Genomic DNA, 23,939 nt, shown 5'->3' with positions numbered 1-23,939 from the left:
AGTTTCCGCATTTCATGCTGCAAAGTGATGCTAACTAGATGTTAAACTAACACAAGTGAGTAAAAGGAGGAATAAATAATATTATTTATTATTATTATTCATTTAATTTCTATACCACTTTATATTTTAAAGAAAAAAATCTCAAAGCATCCATTACTGACGTCTGTGTTCCTTACCTTTTGTTTTCCCTGAGATGTATTTATGCGTAATGTGACTTTCATTTCCCTTTGATACGCTTTGTGGATTATGCTTACATATTTCATAAAGGTACCCCTGACCGTTAGGTCCAGTCGTGGACGACTCTGGAGTTGCGGCGCTCATCTCGCTTTAATGGCTGAGGGAGCTGGCGTTTGTCCGCAGACAGCTTCCGGGTCATGTGGCCAGCATGACTAAGCCGCTTCTGGCAAACCAGAGCAGCGCAAGGAAACACCGTTTACCTTCCCGCCATTGCGGTACCTATTTATCTACTTGCACTTTGATGTGTTTTCAAACTGCTAGACGGGCAGGAGCTGGGACCAAACAATGGGAGCTCACCCTGTCGCGGGCATTTGAACTGCTGACCTACTGATTGGCAAGCCCTAGGCTCTGTGGTTTAGATCACAGCGTCCCTCGCGTCCCCACATATTTCATAGACTGCAATAAATTTAATGGGTTCTTTTGTTGATTAATTTTATATACATTCTTAAAACTGATTTCACCCTCCGGTCATAATCAGATTACAAGTCTCTCACTTCACCGGGGCAAATTAAGGGCATCAATTTCAAAATCCAGACTTGACAACACAGCCTCCTACACATAAATGTGTCGAATGTTTTTTCTAAGATATTTTAGTTAACTTTTGCCCTTCTGAAACAGCTTAACTATCCTTGTTCGGATTTGTTTGGTTTTCACACTGTACACAGTGGGATTCATCAATGGTGGCACCAGAAGGTACACATTGGCCATGAGGATGTGGACAATGGGTGGGGCATTTTTCCCATAGCGGTGGATCATAGAGAGGCCAATCATTGGGATATAGAAAGTCAGGACAGCACAGATGTGAGAGATGCAAGTATTCAAGGCCCGAAGGCGCTCCTGCTTGGAGGCAATGCTCAACACGGTTTTGAGGATCATGATATAGGAAAAAACCAGCAACACAGAGTCAAGAGCCATGGAGGAGATCACCACCATCAAGCCATAGATGCTGCTAATTTTCCTGTCGGAACACACCACCTTCAGAATATCCTGGTGCAAGCAGAATGAATAAGAGAGCACATTCTCTTTTCCATACTGTAGCCTCTTCAGGAGGAAGGAGGCTGGGAACACAAGAAGGGCAGCCCGAAGGGCAACCCCCACTCCTATCTTGATGATGCTTCTGTTGGTCAAGATAGATGTATATCTCAGAGGGTTCCGGATGGCCACCAGACGATCAAAGGCCATGGAGATTAGAATGCCTGACTCAAGAATAGAGAAAGTATGGATGAAGTACATCTGGACCAGGCAGGTGTTGAAACCAATTGTGCGGTGGTTGAACCACAGGACTCTCAGCATGGTGGGCAGAGTGACACAGGATAGTCCCAGGTCTGTCATGGCCAGCATGGAGAGGAAATAGTACATGGGCTCATGGAGGGTTTGGTCCGTCTTGATGATGAAGAGGATGGTACTGTTGCCTGCAATGGCCACTAGGTACATGGAGAAGATGGGGATGGAGATCCAGGTGTAGTGGTTCTCTAGCCCAGGAAAGCCCGTGAGGAGGAAAGCAGGAGTACCGACTGTCTTGTTGATGGAGAACATGATCTTGTCAAAGACTGATCTTCTGTGCCCTTTGCTGCTCCCTGAATTAGAAAAAAGCCTTCTGATTATTCAGACATCCCATTCCTTTCCACCAGCTGCAACTGATCCTTTCCCTCCTACAGTAGCCATCAAAGCCTGAACACAAAATAAAGATAATAGTATTTTACAGTTTGATTTTGACTACAAAATCTACCCCACATTCTTCAGTTCAAAATCATCTGTTCCAAAGCACCCAAGAGCAATATCATGTTCAATAATTAATTTATCCCAGTAGACCTTTGATAGATCTCGGTCTCGTCTGTGGTAAAAGTACCACAATTCATCTGGTAAGCATGCTGGGCAACTAGAAAGGGGCCACCCAGTGGCTGGCTTCCCCCTCAAACAAACTGATTGCGAATGCAACTTTGGCCTAATCATTTGGAAAGTCGGGCACCCGTACTCTCACACCTAGCTCAAACTCTTGGCGGTTTCCTCAGAACTTGGCAGGGAACAAGACTCGGGTCTGCACTAGCGGCGCATGGCAGGGGCAGCATGGGGTGCTGCTTGCATGGCAGTCATGTCAGCCTTCAACTGCATTAACTGACCTCACATATTCTGGTTTTCTCAGTAGAAGTTTTGAGTAGCTTGGTCTGTGTCAAGGACCAGCTCCTTGGGAGCCTGGCTGATGGCTTTCTGCACATCCCACACTTCTGATATGTGTGCATTGATACTCCCCAAATGGAGAATTCTGTCTTTGTCTCTGTTGAATCAGCTCAGGTTCCCATTCTATCAAAAGGGAGTCATGAAATCCTGCCTAGTACTTCTCCGAGTTCATTAACATCAGGTTTCTTCAGGGTTCACACTTGATTAGGCTCACCTTTGGATTCATGTAAGATCCTGAAAGATGGAGGGCACAAGGAGAAGGGGACAACAGAGGACGAGATGGTTGGATAGTGTCTTCGAAGCTACCAGTATGAGTCTGACCAAACTGCGGGAGGCAGTGGAAGACAGAAGTGCCTGGCGTGCTCTGGTCCATGGGGTCACGAAGAGTCGGACACGACTAAACAACAACAACAACAAAAGATCCTGAATTCCAGCATTACATTGTCACTTTTCCACCCTGCTGTTTTGTGTGTGATTCTGCTAAGTGGCAAGGAAACAGCTCCTGAGGAAATACCAGCCCTACTTCTCTAATTCTAGCAGACTTGCTGTTCAAAATCCCTTGTGTTCATTTGTTCTTTGAGGTAGCACCACAAATATTTTCTCTTTTCTTCCCTTTAAGAGAGAGGTTGGAAACGCTGTATTCATGTTTGCCCAGATTTATCTCAGTGAAGGGCTGGTCAGAGCCTGAGAAACAATGTTAAAATACTTAATGCCTGAGGATGCTTTCCAGCGGGACAACTAGAATTATCCTGGAGAGGAGGGCTTTCAGGGGAGTGCTCTGCAGGGCGGGGTGTTAGAGAGAGAGGGAGTTTTGAACTGCCAGTGAGAAGAGAGTGAGAGTGTGCTAGGAAGAAGAATAGAAGAAGAGTTTGGATTTGATATCCCACTTTATCACTACCCGAAGGAGTCTCAAAGCGGCTAACATTCTCCTTTCCCTTCCTCCCCCATAACAAACACTCTGTGAGGTGAGTGGGGCTGAGAGACTTCAGAGAAGTGTGACTGGCCCAAGGTCACCCAGCAGCTGCATGTGGAGGAGCGGAGACGCGAACCCGGTTCCCCAGATTACGAGACTACTGCTCTTAACCACTACACCACACTGGTAGTGTCTAACACATTGGAGTGTCTAACTGGAGTGAACTGAACTTAGGATATGTATGGCACTGAGCAGTGGAGGCTACACACATTGATTTCTGGGAATGTGATGTGCACTGTCTGCTACAGTAAGCTTTTGGTTTCTGTGTGGTATGTTCTGTTCGTATATTTGTAGTAAAGCAAATACTGAAGATGTCCCAAGTCCACAGTGCCCTCAGTTCTGGCAGCACACTGGTGGGTGCCATTGGCATTATAATAGAACAAGGGAGGTGTTCGTGGTGAGTTGTGCCACCTCTTTTTCTAGAAAAATAGCACTGGACAGATCTGAAGTTGCATGCCAGCTCAGGATTCTCTTCCTTCTTCTTCTTCAAGTCTGCAACAGTCGAAGTCATGTGATGATGATGATGATGATGATGATGATGATAATAATAATAATAATAATAATAATAATAATAATAATTTATTATTTATACCCCACCCATCTGGCTGGGTCCCCCCAGCCACTCTGGGCGGCTTCCAACAAAACACTAAAATACTAACACATCAAACATTAAAAGCTTCCCTAAACAGGGCTACCTTTAGATGTCTTCAAAAAGTTTGGTAGTTATTTTTCTCTTTGACATCTGGTGGGAGGGCGTTCCACAGGGCGGGTGCCACTACCGAGAAGGCCCTCTGCCTGGTTCCCTGTAACTTGGCTTCTTGCAGCAAGGGAACCGCCAGAAGGCCCTCGGCGCTGGAGCTCAGTGTCCAGGCAGAATGATGGAGGTGGAGACACTCCTTCAGGTATACTGGGCCGAGGCTGTTTAGGGCTTTAAAGGTCAGCACCAACACTTTGAATTGTGCTCGGAAACGTACTGGGAGCCAATGTAGGTCTTTCAAGACCATTGATGATGGGGTTTCCCTGCTCCGTTCTCACCTAAGTTGAACCTACTGCACTAACAACCCCTTAAGCCTTGTTAAGGTAAGCCTATCAAACCTCTCCATTCTTAAGGAAATCAGCCCTGAGTGCTCACTGGAAGGACAGATCGTGAAGCTGAGGCTCCAAGACTTTGGCCACCTCATGAGAAGAGAAGACTCCCTGGAAAAGACCCAGCTGTTGGGAAAGATGGAGGGCACAAGGAGAAGGGGACGACAGAGGATGAGATGGTTGGATAGTGTTCTCAAAGCTACCAGCATGAGTTTGACCAAACTGCGGGAGGCAGTGGAAGACAGAAGTGCCTGGCGTGCTCTGGTCCATGGGGTCACGAAGAGTCGGACACGACTAAACGACTAAACAACAACAACATAATGATGTCAAGGAAATGCAACTCACCAAACCGCCTCTTGTTAGAGGACTTGAAGTAAGTCAATTCTAGTGGACTTTTCCTGCGTCTCTGATGCTACAGCAAAAGGCACCCAGCCTTGCCTCTACTCACGGACACATGTCTGTGATGCCAGCAGTGCAAGGGAGCCTTTATGTGTTCCCATGTTCCCCTGTGGGAAGTGCTTGCATCAGCTGTCCTTGGGTTGCACCATTCTGACGAAATGAATGTGCAAGCCATGCTGCAGTCCCATGTTCATGCTTAGAGGAGCCCCTTCTTAAAGGCAATTGTTTTCCTGATTTAGGAGACCTACGGTCAACAAACCTATATTTATTCAGCCTCATGGATTGTAATGGAAGAAAGAAAGGGTAATATTGGAACTGAATTGGATGCCACATACCTGAGGACTCTCCTTTATTTATTTATTTATTTGGGAAAGTAGCCTTGGAGCCTGCAATCTTAAACAGAAGAGCAAATGAGAGTAGAGACGAACTCTTCCCCTTCCGTCTCACTCCCTTAAAAGGGATGACCCAAGAGCCCAGAGCCAAGACTCTGAAGGAGAAGGACTGAAGCCACACTTGCACTATAAGGACAGGAACGTAGTTTCCTTCAGATTTCACAATCCACCAAATTGTCTTTGGCCATGTTTGGTTTAAAGATGTACCAAGATGTATTTTAGAATGCATGTTTTAGTATAAGGATTGGAGAAGTGTATTTTGTGAAAAGATTTACAAAAATATATTGAAACGCATTTTTTTATGCAGGGGTGTTTTGTGTTGTGAGAGTTCAGAACTTAACTGGTTAAGTGTTCTGAGGTTTGCGTCACTTTCTGACGTCAGCTGTCGAAGCTGGGAGGAGTCTGGGAGGAGACTGTAATTTCTTGTTGTTCTCTCTGTGTGTCTTGAGAGAGACGGACATGTTTTAACATGGCTGAAAGGAGCCCCGGTCTTTTATGGGCTGAAATGTTCCAATAAAGAGCTGTAAATAGACGAACCTGTCTGTGTATGCTTGCATGGAGCAAAGGAGAAAAAGACTGTTTTACACCGCTGTATGCTACTCTGCTAAGCCGTGGCTAAAGAGACAGCAGAATTTGTCGCACAGCTGGGAAGGAAGCGTGCCGGACGCTGTAAATCACTGATTGAGATCGTAAAGCTATCAGTGGCCACGGCTCCAAAGATCGTTATCTCTGACAGGTTATGGAAGGTCAGTCAACGCTCGTAAAACAGTCGGCTTTGAGCCACTGGAATGCTTTGAAGTCCGCACGGAAGCTAGCCGGAGGTTGGAGGCTGCATTCCGTGAGTCTAGCCTGATGCCAGAAAGCAGAGGGAGTTTTTGCCTGCTTCTGAGAGGCAAGAGAGCTGCTGAGAGACAGAGCTAAACGCTGAGAGCAGCTGAAATCGTTCCTCCACTGAAGGGAGAGCCGGAGCAGCTGGGCCATTTCTCCACGGACAGGAGCCGGAATCAGCTGGTACTGAGTAAGTACAGCTTGTGGGGCACCTTGGGAGAACGGGAGAAAATGGCAGAGAGCCAGGATATGCCGGTGGAGAAGCTCACTTTAAAAAGTTGGGCAACCTGGAGCAGAAGAGTAAGGGGCTGGTTCCTGGTCCATGGGCTTTGGGAAGGAAGCCAGAGGGAGCCAAAAGCACCACCCCTTAGCTGGGACGATGGCCAGCAGAAAACGCAACAAGAGCTGGATATACTCAGAGCATGCGTTCATGCATCGCTGAGACCCCATTTGGAGGGTGTAAAGTCAGCAAGGGCTGCCTGGGATGTGCTGAAGGGCTTGTGTGAAGCTTCAGCAGAAGGCCAGAGCCCTGGAGACGCTGGACTGGCAGGCCCATTTCCCGATGTATCGGCCTCTAGGAGCGCTGGTGAGCAGATCGGGGGGGCGAAGAGTTCCAAAGGCAAGTTTAAGAAACTTTCCACTGTTGCTGAAGCGGAGAGCAGCTTCAAGGGGGGCCAAGCTGGTGGGTGGCGCCGTTCCAGGAGAAGGAAGGCCAGGCCAGCTGGGAGGAGCCCCGGGCAGTGTTTTTCCACTGGAGTTCAACGTCTGCGTGGCAGTTGCCCCCACCGGAGTACACAGGCACAGCAGGATGTTTTCAAGGACACTTCTCATGGGAATCAGGCGAGTTTCCATGGCAACAAGACTGGCCAGGCAGGAAGACGTGCAGGTGGGCGTCGTGGTAAACAACAGGAAGAGTCTTTTCAAACAACTGCCTGCATGGCCTTGTTTGAGAACAGCTGTGTGGAAAATTCCGAACTTAGTTTTGTCATCGACTCTGCAGCTAACCGCAACATGGTTCCAGAGACCCCTGCAGTTGAGATGTGGAATTGCACGGCAGTTCCAAAAGGACAGGGACAGACTTATAAATTTGCTAATGCCTATTTTTCTGTTTTGCAGGAAAGGATGGAGTTTTGTATTGTTCCAGAGGTGCATCACTGTTTGTTATCTGTGCCTTATTTGTTGAAAAAAGGGTTTCAGGTTTGTTTTCAGGATGATGTCTGCACAATCTCGAAAGGGGAGAGGGTACTTGCCAAGGTTAAGAAGGGGCAGAATGATCTTTTCATTCTTAAAACGTCTCTTGGGGGTGAGGGGAAGGTTGAGAGAGCACAGGCGCAGCGTGCTACAGTTCCCACTCATGTTCAATGTGCTTGTGCATGGCATCAGAGGACCAATCATAGTCCTGTAGAAGAACTGTGAGTGCTTCCTGAGGTTACCAGAGGGTGTAAAATTAGAGATTGTGGACGTGCCATTAATTGTGACACATGCAAGCAGGCGAAGAAGAAAGGGTGCAGTTACCCAAAGGTGGAACGGGTAACCACTAAACCTTTTCAGCTGGTACACATAGATCTGTTCAATCCTGTCAGGGAACAGAGTCTAGGGGGAGCCAGGTATCTGCTAACGTTTCAGGATGATTTTTCGCAGACCACCTGGACCCACGGTCTCAAATCCAGGGAGGATGCAGCACAGCTGATCAAGAGCTGGATTGAGGGGGTGGAACTAAGGTTCTCCACCAAGGTGAAAGCAATCGTCAGTGACAGAAATGCTAGGTACACTGGTTCTGCTTTGCAGCAGTTCTTTCACAAAAGAGGGATACGTCACACAGTTACTTCACCCAGTAAGAGGGGGGTGGCAGAGCTGAGGAGTGAAGCTCTGGTTAAGGCTGCACAGGTGATGCTGACAGAAGCTAGGTTACCTCCAAAGTTTTGGCTGGAGGCAATCCGTTGTGTGTCTTTCACCTGGAATCGTGTCTACAACTCACTGGTAGGTGACACACCGTACTCTTTGTTGAATGGCAGAAAACCCCAGGTTCACTTTCTGCGCAAGTTTGGATCTCCTGCGGTTGTCCCTGTGCCTAAGGCTTTGCAAGGGCCAGATGGAGCCAAAGTCCAGAAAATGATCTTCTGTGGGTATGAGCCAGACGCTCGTGCTTGGAGGTTTGCTTACCCGTCAGGTGATCAGAGTAAGGTGCTGATCAGTAAACACGCTGAGTTCTTTGAGCAGGATGAAAGGCCAAAGATTTCTGCACAGCGTGATGTTCTTTCAGAATGTCTCTCTGATCCAGAGGACAGTTCTAGTGAGGAGGAAGAAGAGGCTGAGTCTGCTGATGACAACCAGGTCACTGACCAAGGTCAGGAGCAGGGTGGGGCGTCTCCACAAGTTGTTAGAAAAGGACAGCCCAAGAGTGAGCCTAGTACTCCTGTGAGTGTAATGGAGAGGATTCGAAGACGCTTTAAGTCAGAGGGGGAATCCTGTGATGCAGAGGACACACCTGCTGGTGACAGTGAGCCAGAAGAAACACCAGAGTTTGTGCCCAGGCGATCCAGTCGCACAACCAAGGGTATTCCACCTGAGAGGTACCAGTCCACAGGTGCGTGGGTAAGTTTCGCACAGTGCGATTCTGAGAGTTGTGAGGTGATTCCACAGATGCCAAACAGGTACGCCAAGGTAGGGCGCAAGGCATTGGGGAAGGGATTGATCTCACAGGGTGTTGCTGAAAATGTTACACAGGTCTTGTCAGAAAGCAACGCAAGGGGGTGTGTGAGAGTTCAGAACTTAACTGGTTAAGTGTTCTGAGGTTTGCGTCACTTTCTGACGTCAGCTGTCGAAGCTGGGAGGAGTCTGGGAGGAGACTGTAATTTCTTGTTGTTCTCTCTGTGTGTCTTGAGAGAGACGGACATGTTTTAACATGGCTGAAAGGAGCCCCGGTCTTTTATGGGCTGAAATGTTCCAATAAAGAGCTGTAAATAGACGAATCTGTCTGTGTATGCTTGCATGGAGCAAGGGAGAAAAAGACTGTTTTACACCGCTGTATGCTACTCTGCTAAGCCGTGGCTAAAGAGACAGCAGAATTTGTCGCGCAGCTGGGAAGGAAGCGTGCCGGACACTGTAAATCACTGATTGAGATCGTAAAGCTATCAGTGGCCACGGCTCCAAAGATCGTTATCTCTGACATGTGTTTGGTATTTTTTAAGTAGTTTAATGCATAAAAAGTGATGGGCAAGTGGTGCTCATTCACCTGGGAAGGTAACCCATCTAGGAGAAGGAAAACTCTGAACTTAAGTCTCTGCTTCCCTGCAGGATATTTTTGGCATCATCATCATCATCATCATTATTATTATTATTATTATTATTATTAATTTATTTATACCCTGCCCATCTGCCCGGGTCTCCCCAGCCATTCAGAAAAAAAGGCTCAAGGGTAAACCCTACACAGATCCAGAGTGGAGTTCCTATGATGGTTGGATGGCTCCTTGTACATCTCCTTCCAGCAACTCCTGCCCCCAGGCTGGTGCCAGATGTCTTGCTCTGCTTTCCTTTGGACCACATCAGCAGGTCCAAAAAGGTGATGCTGTCTGGGTAGCCCATGACCTCCAGAAATACTGCCCAGGCTTGCACCCTGAGGAGGTCACTTTGTTGTTGCTAATACAGTGGTTTGACTTCACACACACACCCAGAGGCACACTCCATTGTCTCTTGAGATAAATAGATGACAACAAATGCAGAAACAGGTAGGAATGGACTCATGAATGAGCAGATTTGAAAGAGTTAGTGGGGAAGATTCACCTAACCAACCCCGTCAGCAGAAGCCTTGTGCAAAGACTTCTGCTTATGAAGTGTGGCTTTCCCATGTCTCTTCCCCCTGCACCCCCACACCCTCTGAAAAAGGCCTGGGAGGGGGCTCAGTAGAAGCCCCTGAGCAGCACATAGAAGGAGGAGAAGGGCATCTTTCCATCTGGCAAACAGCAATGCTGCACAGACAGAACAGTTGGAAAGGGGCAATGTTGAATTCCATCTGTCGCCTGGCAAGTGAGGGAGGAGAGCTCAGAAGGCAGGGGTGGGAAAGGGGAGAAACTTACACTTAAATCTGTCTGCTGTGCAAATTTAACAAGTCTACATACCCTCCAACATTCCTCAAATAATAGAATGTCACGATTTTCATCTGAGGAGTGTTGGAGGGTATGTGATAAGACAGAGGCACTGTTAGTGGGTGGTTTTGTGGGGAGGTGGGATACTGCCTGCTCTTCATGAGGTTACACTCCCTGTAAAGGAGCAGAAAGATAGCTTGGGGTTTCTTCTGAACCCATTGCTGTGACTTGAGACCAGGTGATCTTGGTGGCATGGAATGCCTTTTGTCATCTTCGACTGGTGGCCCCTATATGAACAGGGATAGCCTATGGCCTATGCCCTGGTAATCTCTAGGTTAGATTACTGTAATTTGTTATCCATGAGGCTGCCTCTGAAGATGGTCCAGAACCTTCAGCTAGTGCAAATTTTGATGGTCAGGTTGTTCACCAGGGCAAGACAATTCTGGCTCAGCTGCACCGGCTACTAAGTAGTTCTGGGCCCAATTCTGAGTGCTAGAGCTCACCTAAAATGTCCTACATGGCTCAGGACCTCAATACCTTAAGGACCATCTCTCCCAATATAAGCTGGCTCAGATGCTGTGCTTGTCTTCCAAGGCCCTTCTCTGTGTCTCCACTCCCTGAGAGGTTCAGAGGGTGACAACCTGAGGGCTCCTTGTTTGTGGAATTCCCTTGCCAGAGAGGCTCACCATCATTACAGGTATTTAGGTGCCAGGTGAAAACTTTTCTCTTTACCTAGCTCTTTGGCCATAAAACAATCAGAATGAATAAATAAAATAAACAAATAAATAAATATGTAGCATTGGGAAACCTGTCACTTTGAGGCTTTTAATGCCTTTTCCTTGTTCCGGAGTTTCAAGATTATCCGTGTGCGGATCTGCTTGGTTTTCACACTGTACACAATAGGGTTCATCAGAGGAGGCACCAAGAGATAGACATTAGCGATGAGGATGAAAATGATGGGTGGAGCATGCTTCCCATAGCGGTGGATCATAGTCAGGCCAAGCATGGGGATGTAGAAACTTAGGACAGCACAGATGTGGGAGACACAAGTACTCAGCGCCTTGAAACGCTCCTCCTTGGAGGCAACTCCCAACACAGTTCTGAGAATCATGAAGTAGGACAGGACGAGCAACAGGGAATCCACACCAGTGGAAAAGAGCATCACCAGCAAACCAAAGATGCTGTTGGTTCTCTTGTCTGAATGCACCTCTTTCAGAACATCCTGGTGCAAGCAAAATGAATAGGAAAGCACGCTTACTTTTCCATACTGTAGCCTTCTCAGCAGGAGGGATCCAGGGAGGACGAGGAAGGCAGCCCGAAAGGCAACCCCCACCCCAATCTTGATTATAGTTTTGTTGGTCAAGATAGTTGTGTACCTCAAGGGGTTCCGAATGGCCACCAAGCGATCAAAGGCCATGGCCAACAGAATTCCTGACTCAGCAATAGACAAGGTGTGGATGAAGTACATCTGTGCCAGGCAGGTGTTGAAGCTGATCACACGGTGGCTGAAGCACAGAACGCTCACCATGGTGGGCAGAGTGGTAATGGACAAGCCCAGGTCTGTCATGGCCAGCATGGAGAGGAAATAGTACATGGGCTCATGGAGGGCTTGGTCCGTCTTGATGATGAGGAGGATGGTACTGTTGCCTGCAATGGCCACTAGGTACATGGAGAAGATGGGGATGGAGATCCAGGCATGGTGTTTTTCTAGCCCTGGGAAGCCTGTCAGGAGGAAGACAGGAGGACTGAAGGCTGAGTGGTTGGAGGACATGACAGCCTTCCAAGAACTTTCTCCCGTATTCTTTGCTGTTCTCTATTAAAAGAAACACAGTTATTTCTTTCATAAAGTTTATACACCACTTGATTGTAGGAAGAAGAAAAACCCTCAAAGCGGTTTTCAAAAAGTTATTTTCTTGAGTGGTGTGCATTTCTTTCCCCTTCCAGGCTAAGTGTGAATCAAAAATTGCTTTTCCATTGTCACGTGGACATTGACCATCACAGGGAAGCCTGTGCACATGATGGCAACCAAGATGATCAAGGGACCTGAACCTCTGGATTCAAGTTACAAGAAAGGACGTTCCGACTAAACATCAGGAAGAACCTTCTGTATCTGAAGAAGTGTGCATGCACACGAAAGCTCATACCTAGAAGTAACTTAGTTGGTCTTTAAGGTGCTACTGGAAGGAATTTTTTGTTTTGACTATGGCAGACCAACACAGCTACCTATCTGTAACTGGAACCTTCTGACAGTAAGAGCTGTTGGATAGTGGGACAGACTCCCTCACACTCCCTTACAAGGTGGTGGACTCTCCTTCCCTGGAGGTTTTTAAGCAGAGGTTGGATAGCCATGGATGCTTTAGTTGAGATTCTTGCATTGGAGGGGGCTGGAGTATATGACCTTGAGGTCCCTTCCAACTCTACTTTCTATGATTCAAGGCTGATGACAGTTACATTGATTAATCTGTGGTGGTCAGTCAATTCAATGGGAACCTTAACGAAGACTTTGTTGCTGGCATTTATAAAGGAAGCCTGACATATGAATATGTCACCATTCTAAATGGAAGTGACATATGGCCCCCAATACAAGACAAGGATGCCCATTATCACCATTATTGTTTATTTTGGTCTTGGAAGTACTTGCCAAAAACCTAAGTGAAAATAAAGAGATTACAGGTGTAAAAGCTGGGAAAAGTGAATTCAAGTTAAAAGCGTATGCAGATGACTTAGTGATAACAGTGGAAGAACCTAAAACTTCACTCCCTAAAGTAATAGAAAAAATTCAAAATTTTGGGGAAGTGGCAGGATTTAAGCTAAATAGGAATAAAACTAAATTATTAGTTAAAAACATGAAGGAAGAAGAAAGAACCGAAATAATAATAATAATAATAATAATAATAATAATAATAATTTTTATTTATACCCCGCCCTCCCCAGCCAAGGCCGGGCTCAGAGCGGCTCACAAGCAATAATAAAAACAAGTTAAATGATTACAACTTAAAAACAAAATTAAAAAATACAACATTAAAATATTGAAACATTAAAATATTAAAATGTAGCCTCATCGCAGAGGGAGAAGGAAAAGAAAAAAAAAGAGAGGGAGGGAATCAAATTGGCTCCAAGCCAAAGGCCATTTGGAACAACTCTGTCTTACAGGCCCTGCGGAAAGAAATCAGATCCAGCAGGGCCCTGGTCTCATGAGGCAGAGCGTTCCACCAGACCGGAGCCAGAGTTGAAAAGGCCCTGGCTCTGGTCGAAGCCAATCTAACTTCCTTAGGGCCCGGGACCACAAGGGTGTTGCTATTTATGGACCTTGAGGCTCTCCGTGGGGCATACCAGGAGAGGCGGTCCCGTAGGTACGAGGGTCCTAGGCTGTGAAGGGCTTTAAAGGTCAAAAGCAGCACCTTAAATCTGACCCTGTACTCCACCGGGAGCCAGTGCAGCTGGAAAAGCACTGGGTGAATGTGCTCCCATGGCAGAGACCCCGTGAGGAGCCTCGCTGTGGCATTCAGCACCCGCTGGAGTTTCTGGGACAGCTTCAAGGGCAGCCCCGCATAGAGCGAATTACAGTAGTCAAGCCTGGAGATGACTGTCGCATGGATCACTGTGGCCAGGTCGGGGCGGGAAAGGTAAGGGACCAACTGCTTGATGGAAAAATGTCGCCTTGGCTGTTGCTGTAACCTGCGCCTCCATGGAAAGGGAGGCGTCAAGGATTACACCCAAACTCTTAACGGAAGGCAATGGCACTAATTGGGCCCCCGCAAGAGAAAGGAGTTGGTCCCTCATCCCCATGCCATCCCGACCCAGCCATAGGACCTCTGTCTTTGAAGGATTTAGTTTCAAAATATTGAGATTGAAGTCCATAAAAAGGTTAAATATTTAGGGATTTGGTTAACATCAAGAAATATAAACCTATTTAAAAATAACTATGAAAAAAAATGGCTTGAGGTAAAAAGAAATTTAGAAATATGGAGCAGAATGAATCTCTCAATGTTAGGAAAAATATCAGCAATTAAAATGAATGTGTTGCCTAAAATACTATTTCTTTTTCAGTCATCCTGAAAGATGAATGCTTTAAACAATGGCAGAAAGAGATTTTAAGATTTATCGGGGGGGGGGGGCAAAAGGCCAAGGATAAAACATAAAATACTTACAGCTGTAAAAGATAGAGGCGGGTTTGCCCTCCCAGACCTTAAATTGTATTACAAATCTGCTTGTTTGGTATGGATCAGGGACTGGATGAGATTGGACAAGCAAGAGGCACTAGAACTAGAAGGACATGACAACAGATTTGGTTGGCATGCATACTTAGGGTACGGGAAAGGGAAGATTCATAGAAGCTTTTACAACCATATAATCAGGAAATCATTAATGAGAGTATGGGAGAGATATAAAGACTTATTGGAACAAAAGACTCCGTGGTGGCTTTCACCATATGAAGCATCATTGCTCAAACCACTTGGAAAGAAAGGAAAATGGCTCACATATGCTGATTTATTAAAGGAACATGATGGGAAATGGAAATTAAGAGATTATGATGAGATCAAAGAGCACTTTCAGAGTTGGTTGCATTATCGACAATTACATGAAACATATAAAGAAGACTGTAAGAAAGGATTTAGTTATACTAGATCTAGGTTTCAAACGGAAGTGATTGAAGGGAAAGTGAAATTACTGAAGGCCGCATACAGCATACTATTCGAATGGGAGACGAAAGATGAAGTGGTAAAATCAGTTAAGATTAAATGGGCACAAGATGGAGGTCACAACATTAGGATGGAGGATTGGGTTAAATTATGGAAAACTGACTTAAAATTTACAGGTTGTTCACTATTGAAGGAGAACTACAAGAAGGTGATGTACAGATGGTATACAACACCAGTGCAGCTAGGGAAAATGAACAAAACTAGTTCAAACATATGTTGGAAGTGTAAGGAAAAGGAGGGAACATTTTATCACATGTGGTGGGATTGTAAAGTAATTTTAAAAATTTGGGAAATGATATACAATGAACTGAAGAAAATGTTCCATTTAACATTTGTTAAAAAACCCAAGGCATTTTTGTTGGGGATTGTAGGGAAAGACCTGCCAAAATAGTTGAAAAACATCTTCATGTATGCGACAACGGCCGCGAGAGTTCTGATAGCACAAGGATGGAAGACTGAAGAAACCCCAACTAAAGAATCATGGCAAGAAATATTGATGGACTATGCAGAACTGGCAAAATTGACATATAAACTACGAAATAAGGATAACTGTGACTTTAAGGATGAATGGGAACCCTTTACAAAGTATTTGAAGGCGCAACAAAGCGAACTGGACTCCTTGGCAGGTTTTGAATAAACATTCACAATTTTCTTACGGATAATAATTAGCTAAGCTGTTGGAGGATCTATACAACTCTGTAACATGCAGAAAATAGCATTATTGGAGAAACCAAAGACTGGAACTGAGGAAGTTCGGGGGGGGGGGGGGTTTAGGGGATTGCAGGGCCAGGGAAAAAATATCATTGTGTAAATCGATCAGCATTGTAGTGCAAACTCTTCCTAATACAGTACACCCATTTTTGTATGCAGTTCAAGCACGCACATTTTTGCAAGCAGGTTCCCCTAATTTCGTGCATATGTGCATGTCATTTTCACTAATGCATGCATTTTCTTGCACATTACTCCCAATATATACATTTTATGTACATATTTCTTTGTTAGAGAACTGCATGACAAAATTCAGAGAAATGTGAATTTCAGAGGATAGCTCTGTTTCTGTCATGCTGCCTCTTTGTGAGTAGCATTTAAGGATGGATAAGGTTGAGGGACGCGGGTGGCGCTGTGGGTAAAACCTCAGCACCTAGGACTTGCCGGTCGCATGGTCGGCGGTTCGAATCCCCGCAGCGGGGTGCCCTCCCGCTGCTCTGTCCCAGCGCCTGCCAACCTAGCAGTTCGAAAGCACCCCCGGGTGCAAGTAGATAAATAGGGACCGCTTACTGGCGGGAAGGTAAACGGCGTTCCGTGTGCTGCGCTGGCTCGCCAGATGCAGCTTGTCACGCTGGCCACGTGACCCGGATGTGTCTGCGGACAGCGCTGGCTCCCGGCCTCTAGAGTGAGATGAGCGCACAACCCTAGAGTCTGTCAAGACTGGCCCGTACGGGCAGGGGTACCTTTACCTTTACCTAAGGTTGAGGTAATGGCACCTTCATTCTCCACCCAACTGCCCAAGGCCTCTCCCTATTTGTGTTTCACTGCGCTTTATCAAGAAGGCTGCCAACTGCAAACCTCAGCATCTTATTCCTTCATATAGGATGAAGCATCTCTGCATAACATCTAAGCCTTCCCTTCTAAAAAAAATTAACAAACCAGCTTTTGACAATTTCTGTACTGCCAAAATTTTGGACCACAACTTCTATCAACCTCAATCAGCACAGCTTTTTAAAGTTGTAGTCTGAAACATCTGAAGGGCATCAAGTTGGCAAAGGCTGCTACAACCTCATTGCAGAGGCCCTTGGGGCCCCTTTTAACTACAATTGTATGATTCTTTGAACTTATTAGGGGTTTGAGCAGGTCTTTTCTCTCTCTCTCTCCCTCTCTCCCTGCCTAACTGCCTTCCATTTACTTATCTATAATGGCACAGTATAAACGAAACACAACTCACCAAAATGACCTTCGGTTAGAGGATTCAAAGCAGGTTGGTTCAGGTGGGCTTTGGGTGCCTTCTTCCAGCTTTCTGAAGCTCTGTCATAAGAAGACAACCATCCCCTAGCCTAGGGACATGGGCTCATGCCTGCAACACTATCACAACAGAAGAGCCTTCTTTATATGTCCCTTTGCACCTCTCCTGGGAAGTGCTTGCATTCAGCAGAAGCTGCCCCTGGGAGCTGCTAAATAGCAAAGCTCATTCACTGTGAAGCCTGGGACAAATTCCTAGGAGCCAGGTAAATTTTGCAAGACCTCCATCTGTGGACAAGTGGCTGGGGATCAGCTGAGTTGTTGCCATTGTAGCTACCAGTACATTTAAAATATTTGTGCCACGTAGTCTGAACATGTTTTATTTATTTTGCAGTGCAATCCTATAGCTAGCCACTCGGCAGTAAGTCCCACTGGATTTAAGGTGACTGACTCCCAGTTGGGCATGTCAGAGGAATCTCTTGAAAATGACAATCAAGTTGATGTGCTTCCATCTGTCCATTTGACCTCCATTGTGGCACAAACTCTCTCTTCATTGAATGAATGGAGAGCCAGTGATTAAGAGCGATAGACTCGTAATCTGGGGAACCGGGTTCGCGTCTCTGCTCCTCCACATGCAGCTGCTGGGTGACCTTGGGCTAGTCACACTTCTCTGAAGTCTCTCAGCCCCACTCACCTCACAGAGGAAGGGAAAGGAGAATGTTAGCCGCTTTGAGACTCCTTCGGGTAGTGATAAAGCGGGATATCAAATCCAAACTCCTCCTCCTCCTCCTCCTCCTCCTCCTCCTCCTCCTCCTCCTCCTCCTCCTCTGTGAAAGCTCTTTGCCTTAGTTCTCTAGGATTAACATTTTTCCTTAAAAACATGCACAAGTTACTTGGAAAAAGATAAGTAAAGCCTCAAGTAGGCCAAGGTTATCTTGGGGGTGGTATTGGAGAAACCCAGAACTGTGGTTTTGGGTGGCTTTAAAATCCATGCTGAGAATGCCTCAGATCTGTTTTGGGAGTTCATAGCATGCATGGTGACCATGGGCCTGTCTCCAATGGTCATCAGTCCAATGCACAGAGCAGGGCATACCCATGTTTAAGTCTTTGGTCTTCCTGGGGTAGTGGTGGTCTGAAAATAAGAGGAGTGGAATGTCATGGTCAGACCTCTTCATGGTGTGGTTTGGACTTGCAGCAACAATTCTCTCCTGCAAGGCCAGAGGATCAGATAGGATTATCTGCCCCCAAGGTTATGTCCAGAGTGTAGGACTGGGTGAGTGTTCCTCAGCCCCCTGGCATTTGTGCTATGGGGTTCCACAGGGTATTGTTCTCTCCTCAGTGCTGTTTAGTACCTATATGAAACTGTTGGAAGCCGTCATTGGGAGTTTTGGAGCAAAGTGCCACCAGAACATTGATGACGCACAGCCCTACTTCTCCACTACATCTGAACCAGAAGCGACTGTGAAAGCTCTGAACTGTCGTCTGAATGCAGCGGTAGACTGGATGAGGGCCAATAAACTGTGCTTGAATCCTGGGAAGATGGCAGCTCTTTATGTGGGTAGTTGCCATGTTCGTGTGACAGGCAATTTAACCCATCTGTTTTGGGTGGGGGTACACTCCCTCTGAAGGAGCAAGTGTGTACTCCTGGGCACAACATTGTCACTAGAGGCCCAAGTGTCCTCTGTGACCAAGAGTATCTTTTACCAGCTTTGTCTAATGTGCCAACTAAGGCTGTACCTAGACAGTCTATGAGTTGGCAAACTCAAGGCAACATACTGCGTATGAAGCTGCTATTGGTTTGTTTCATATCCTCCAACACAACGTGGCCCAAATCCATCATCTTATGGGTCTGACTTCCCGTGTGAGTCATGTGACCCATGTGAGATCATGGACCTGGAAAAGGTGCTTGGGGGGGCACAGTGTCCAAAAACATGCATTTTGGGGGACTATGCAAAATCGCAGGCCCCCCAAAATGCTTTTTTTTGGGGGGGGCAAGATCTCAACCTGAAATTGTGCGAGAACAAGGCGCCCAAAATGTTCAGGTTTTTCCAGTTGATGAGTATGTTGTTTTGGAACTCCAGCTGGTGCGGAATGCAGCAACCAGACTGCGGATGGGGACGTGGTTGTGAATATCTGACACCATTGTTAAAACAACTGCATTGGCTGCCCATGTCTGCTACTGAGCCAGGTTCAAGGTCCTCGTCAAAGCACTGAACCACTTAAGTCCAGTGCGCCTTAGAGATCACCTGAACACTTGTATCCCAGCTAAGTCACTGAATTCATAGGCATAGCAAAGCATAGGGAACTGCCTTATGCTGACTCAGACCACTGATCCACCTACCATTGTCTTGTCTACATTGACTGGCTGTGACTGTCCAGAGTTTGAGGCAGGAGCCTCTCTCAGTCGTATCTGGGGCTTGAACCTGGGACCTTCCTCAGGCAAGGCAGATGCTGTTCCACTGTGCTGCATCATCTGCAGGAGAGCTGTTGGTTGATCCCTGAGTTGGTAAGGCTCAGTTGACCATGAGAAACTGAGCTTTTGGTGTCATCAACCAGTATTGTGCAATACTCTGCTAATAGTGATTATATTTTAACTTTCAAAGTCTGCTGAAAACATTTCTGTTCCATCAGACTTGTGAAGGCAATTAAGAATACTGATTTCTGATCTTAATATTTTTATATGGTTATTATTGTATGGTTTTATGTAGAATTATTGTAAACTGATCTGATATTTTTTATGAATAGCAGTATGTAAATATTTTTTATAAATGCATTCAAAAATGTTTTGCAATAGATATTTACATATTCATTGATGTATACAGGTGCCTTTTCTTGTTTCAATTTATTGCCAAAGGCAGTTGATGTGCACTATAACTGCAATCCTAGCCATGTCTACTCAGAAGTAAATCCCATTAAATTCTTTACAACAACAGCAAATCAGTGAGGCTTTCCCTCAAATTTCACTTTTAATCTACTATTGTGACTTTTGAAAACCAATGGAATGCCTCATTATTTTCATATGGAAATGTATTTCTTTCATAAAATTTATACACTGCCTGATTGTAGAAAAATCCTCAAAGGCACTTACAACTTACAGAGTAAGTTGGGCAGGATTGCTCTGTCAATTTCATAAATAAGTACAATTTTATATACTAAATTATGAACTATGTATTTTATGTTGTTAAAGCAGTAAAATAAAACTTGATGAGAAAGCACGTAGTGTAACCTTTAATTTCCCCCCAAAATTCATTCCCCTCCCACACGAGCACCCCCCAAAGCAGGATTTTTCCATGCTTCAGAATTTACAAAGCTTTTAATATCTAATCCAGCAGCAAAGTAAAACATTTCTATTTCCTTCCCAGAACATCCAGTGCATGTATTTTTAAACTGTTGTTTGTATTTTGGGCTGCATAGCACTGTAGGGACAGGAGCCAGAAAGTGGGGTAGAAATTCAGAACCAAAACAATGAACAAGTAAATGAACCATAAAGCAACATAGTTGAAGAATTCTCAGTGGAAACCTGGAGTATCCAAAGCCATTCCTAGTGGATGGTCCTTTTCTTACCAAATGCCATCAGGATGCCCTTCTGAATGGGCTGAGTTTTCACGCTGTACACAATGGGATTGAGGACTGGTGGGATGAGGAGGTAGACATTGGCCATGAGGATATGAGCAACGGGGGAAATGTGCCTCCCAAATCGGTGTATCATTGACACCCCAATCACGGGAATAAAGAAGATCAAGACGACACAGATGTGGGAGACACATGTGTCGAAAGCCTTGAGCCGCTCCTCCCTGGAGGCAATGACTGTGATGGTCTTAATGATCTTCATATACGACAACAGGATGAGCAGAGAGTCTATCACCAAAGTGCAAAGGACAACACACAAACCATAGACACTGCTTACTCTTGAGTCAGAGCAAGAGAGCTTCAGCACATCCTGGTGTAAGCAAAAGGAGTGGGAGAGCAGCAGGGTGCCCCTGGGGTACTTGTACATCCTGAGTAGCCATGGTGTTGGCAGCACAATGCCTGAACTCCTTGCGGCAATGGCCAGGCCAATCTTGACCAACGCTGAATTTGTCAAGATGCTGCTGTATCTCAGTGGGTTGCAGATAGCAATGTAGCGGTCAAAGGCCATGGCCAACAGCACTGAGGACTCCATGAAAGAGAAGGTGTGAATAAAGAAGAGTTGTGTGGCACAGGCGTTAAAGTCAATCTCCCTCACATTGAACCAGAAAAGCCCCAGCACCGTCGGTAAGGTGGAGATGGACAAGCCCAAGTCGGTGATGGCCAACATGGAAAGGAGAACATACATGGGCTGGTGAAGGCTTGGGTTGGTCTTGATGACAAAGAGGATGGTGCTGTTGCCGAAAAGGGCCATGAGGTAGATAGTGCAGAATGGGACCGAGATCCAGTGGTGATACATCTCCAGCCCCGGGAATCCCATCAGCATGAAGGTTGGTGGACTGAAGTCACTGCTGTTGCTCAGAGTGGGCATTATCTGGGATCAGGAAGGGATCTAGTTACAGACTGGAGATTTTATTTTATGTTAGAAAAAAAACCAGCAATTATAAATCCATTGCAGTACATAATCTAGCAGCAGAGCATCGATCCATGAAGAACATAATGGCATTAAAGACACTGAGAACTGAGTTAGGTCAGTTGTTTAGAGTGTGGTGCTGATAATGCCAAAGTTGTGGGTTTAATCCCCTTATGGGCCACCTGAATATTCTTGTATTGCAGGGGGTTGGACCAGATAACCCTAGTCATCCCTTACAACTCTACAATTCTATGATTCTGTGCTGTAGCCGTCTTAAATATCTCAAAGGTTGTCATATGGAAAATGGAGCAAGCTTGTTTTCTGCTGCTTCAGTAAGTAGGGTCTGAATCAATGGAGTCAAATGACAAGAAAGAAGATTCCAACTAAAAATTAGGAAGAACTTTCTCATAGTAAGAGCTGTTCAACAGTGGAATGGACTCCCCCAGAAGGTTATTAACTCTCCTCCCTTGGAGGCTTTTAAGCAGAGGTTGGATGGCCACTTGCCATGGATTCTTTAGCTGTCATTCCTGCCTTGCAGGGAGTTGAACTAGATGACCTTGGGGTTACTCCCAACTCTCCTGTTCTCTGTTTCAAATATTCATTGATTCTAGAAAGAGAAGAGCCCTACTGAATCAGACCAAAGGAGGTTCCAGCCCAGCATCCTTGCCCCCATAGTGAGCAGGGATGCATGAGCAAAAAACATCTTGAAATTCATTGATTGTCATAATCTTGACTCTTCAGGACCCATCTGGTGCTAGATTTCCCCCAGCATCGCAGTCCTGATCTGAATCAGGCCTTTTACAACTGCTAATAACAGTTTTAAAACCTGCAAGAGGTGGATTTCCCATGTAGCAGTGAGCCAAAGAACATACGGAGAGCTTGCTGGATCAGGCCAGTGGTCCATCTAGTCCAGCATCCTGTTCTCACAGCTGCCAACCAGATGCCCTAGTGGGAAACGCCCAAGCAGAATTTGAACACAAGACCTCTCCACCCTCTTGAGGTTTCCAGCAACTGCTATTTGGAAGCATTGCTACCTCCGACTTTGAGGCAGAGCAGAGCCATCCTGGCTAGTAGCCATCAATAGCCCTCTCCTCCTCCATGGTTTTATCTAATCCTCCTTTAAAGCCATCCAAGTTGGTGACTCCCTCCTGAGCGAGCGAGTTCCATAGTTTGGCTCTGTGCTGCATGAAAAAAGTCCCTTCTTTTATCCGTCCTGAATCTTCCAGCAGGTGTCTGGCTTAACAAACTCTGGTATTCCCCCTACCCCATTCCCTCCTTAACTGCCTTTTGGGATGTAAGTAGAAAAGTTTCTCCAGACATCACCACTGTGCTCTTTGCTAACCTTTACAAGCAGAAGAGTAGTCAGCCTTCAAACCGAGGGAGCCCACAGGCATGTTGGGAAATTTGCCATGTATCGAACAGAGTCTCTCAGTCCTGTAAGGAATATTCCAGCTATCCTTCCGATCACTCTGGGGCTCTGGCAATGTGTGAATCTCCTTCCTATTGTTCTGCAGTGGTCTGTCACTGCCGTCATGCGAGCCTTCTTCTAGGCAGCTTTTGAAGTTGTGAGGTTTTATTGGATCTGGGGAATTCCTTAAGGAGAATCCCCAGAGCGGGTGCAAGTCTAGCTTGTGGCTGGCGTCGTGCCAAGGAGTGGCCTTGAGGAATGGACAGCAGAGCCATTTGCACCTGAAGAACATTCTGGTGGGCATTCGGATCAATAACTGAGGTTTGATACCAACTGGATATTTTTAAAAAACTATTTTCGAAGAGAGAACCTCCACTGTTTCTCAGTCCCTCAGGACACCACTCTGCAGCTTGTGATTTTCTTTGCAAGGCAGAGTTCAGCTTAATTTGTCTGCAATTATTTTTTCCATTCTCAGTCTTAGAATAAGACTTACCACTAGGTTTCCCACATTCTCTCTCTCTTAACAGCCAGTAAGACAAAGAGCTCTGTGTAAATCAAAAGCTCCCACACACTATAGTGAAACTTAGTTTTTCCTAATAAAGTAAAGGCATTCTCTTAAAGTTCCTGATTGAATCTTATTCTACTTAACTCTTTTTTAAAAAATCTGCTGTCTGTGACATGGATGATCTCCAAATGTTGCTGAACTCAAGTCCCAATAGTGTAAGAATATAACATAAGAAGATGATGTGCTGTTGGATCAGGCCAAAGCCCATCTAACCCCACACCCTTTTCTTGCAGAGGCTATCCAGATGCCTAGGGAAAGCTTGCAAAGCTTGCGAGCTGGACCTGAGTGCAGCAGCCCCAATAGCCAGCATGGCCAATGGTCACAGATGATGGGAGTTGTAGTCCAGCACTGCCTTGAGGGTCCTTACGGGTCTATGGTGTTTCTCATCACTGGTTCCACCCTTAGTCCATGTGACCTTTAGTTGATATTCCTGAATTGCAGGGGTTTGGACTAGATGCCCTTTGGGGTCCCTTCTAACTCTGTGATTCTGCAACCTGTTTGTGGCCCAATCCGTCAGTGAATCTGCGACATTTGAGCGTTCTCCCACCCACTGTTGGGTGGATGCTCTAGGTCAGGTTATCTGTGGACC

At 45.9% G+C, this 23,939-nt stretch overlaps 4 protein-coding genes across 11 annotated transcripts in view; 1 reads left to right on the top strand and 3 right to left on the bottom strand.

Moving 5' to 3' along the window:
• The window catches only part of LOC309340953 (uncharacterized protein), a 233,778-nt gene that overhangs the window by 113,719 nt on the left and 96,120 nt on the right, over positions 1–23,939 (bottom strand). The window lies entirely within an intron of this gene.
• Positions 1–23,939, top strand: part of LOC309340965 (uncharacterized protein) — a 156,591-nt gene that overhangs the window by 64,966 nt on the left and 67,686 nt on the right. The window lies entirely within an intron of this gene.
• On the bottom strand, positions 345–22,221 carry LOC309340594 (uncharacterized protein). The gene is made up of 4 exons (XM_081859480.1): positions 20,381–22,221; positions 17,931–17,969; positions 2,630–2,649; positions 345–1,836 (listed from the first exon to the last, which is right to left on the bottom strand). Exons 1-4 carry the CDS (start codon positions 21,333–21,335, stop codon positions 832–834), a joined length of 2,019 nt encoding a protein of 672 aa, XP_081715606.1. The 5' UTR covers positions 21,336–22,221; the 3' UTR covers positions 345–831.
• On the bottom strand, positions 9,561–12,758 carry LOC309341169 (olfactory receptor 51A4-like). The gene is made up of 2 exons (XM_081860691.1): positions 12,419–12,758; positions 9,561–12,279 (listed from the first exon to the last, which is right to left on the bottom strand). Exon 2 carries the CDS (start codon positions 11,947–11,949, stop codon positions 10,990–10,992), a length of 960 nt encoding a protein of 319 aa, XP_081716817.1. The 5' UTR covers positions 11,950–12,279; positions 12,419–12,758; the 3' UTR covers positions 9,561–10,989.

Source organism: Podarcis erhardii (assembly GCF_964252035.2).
Source record: "Podarcis erhardii genome assembly, chromosome: 4".
NCBI classification, from domain to species: Eukaryota; Metazoa; Chordata; class Lepidosauria; order Squamata; family Lacertidae; genus Podarcis; species Podarcis erhardii.
Note: the sequence above shows the minus strand (reverse complement) of the source record. Positions and strands in the feature narration are given on the sequence as shown.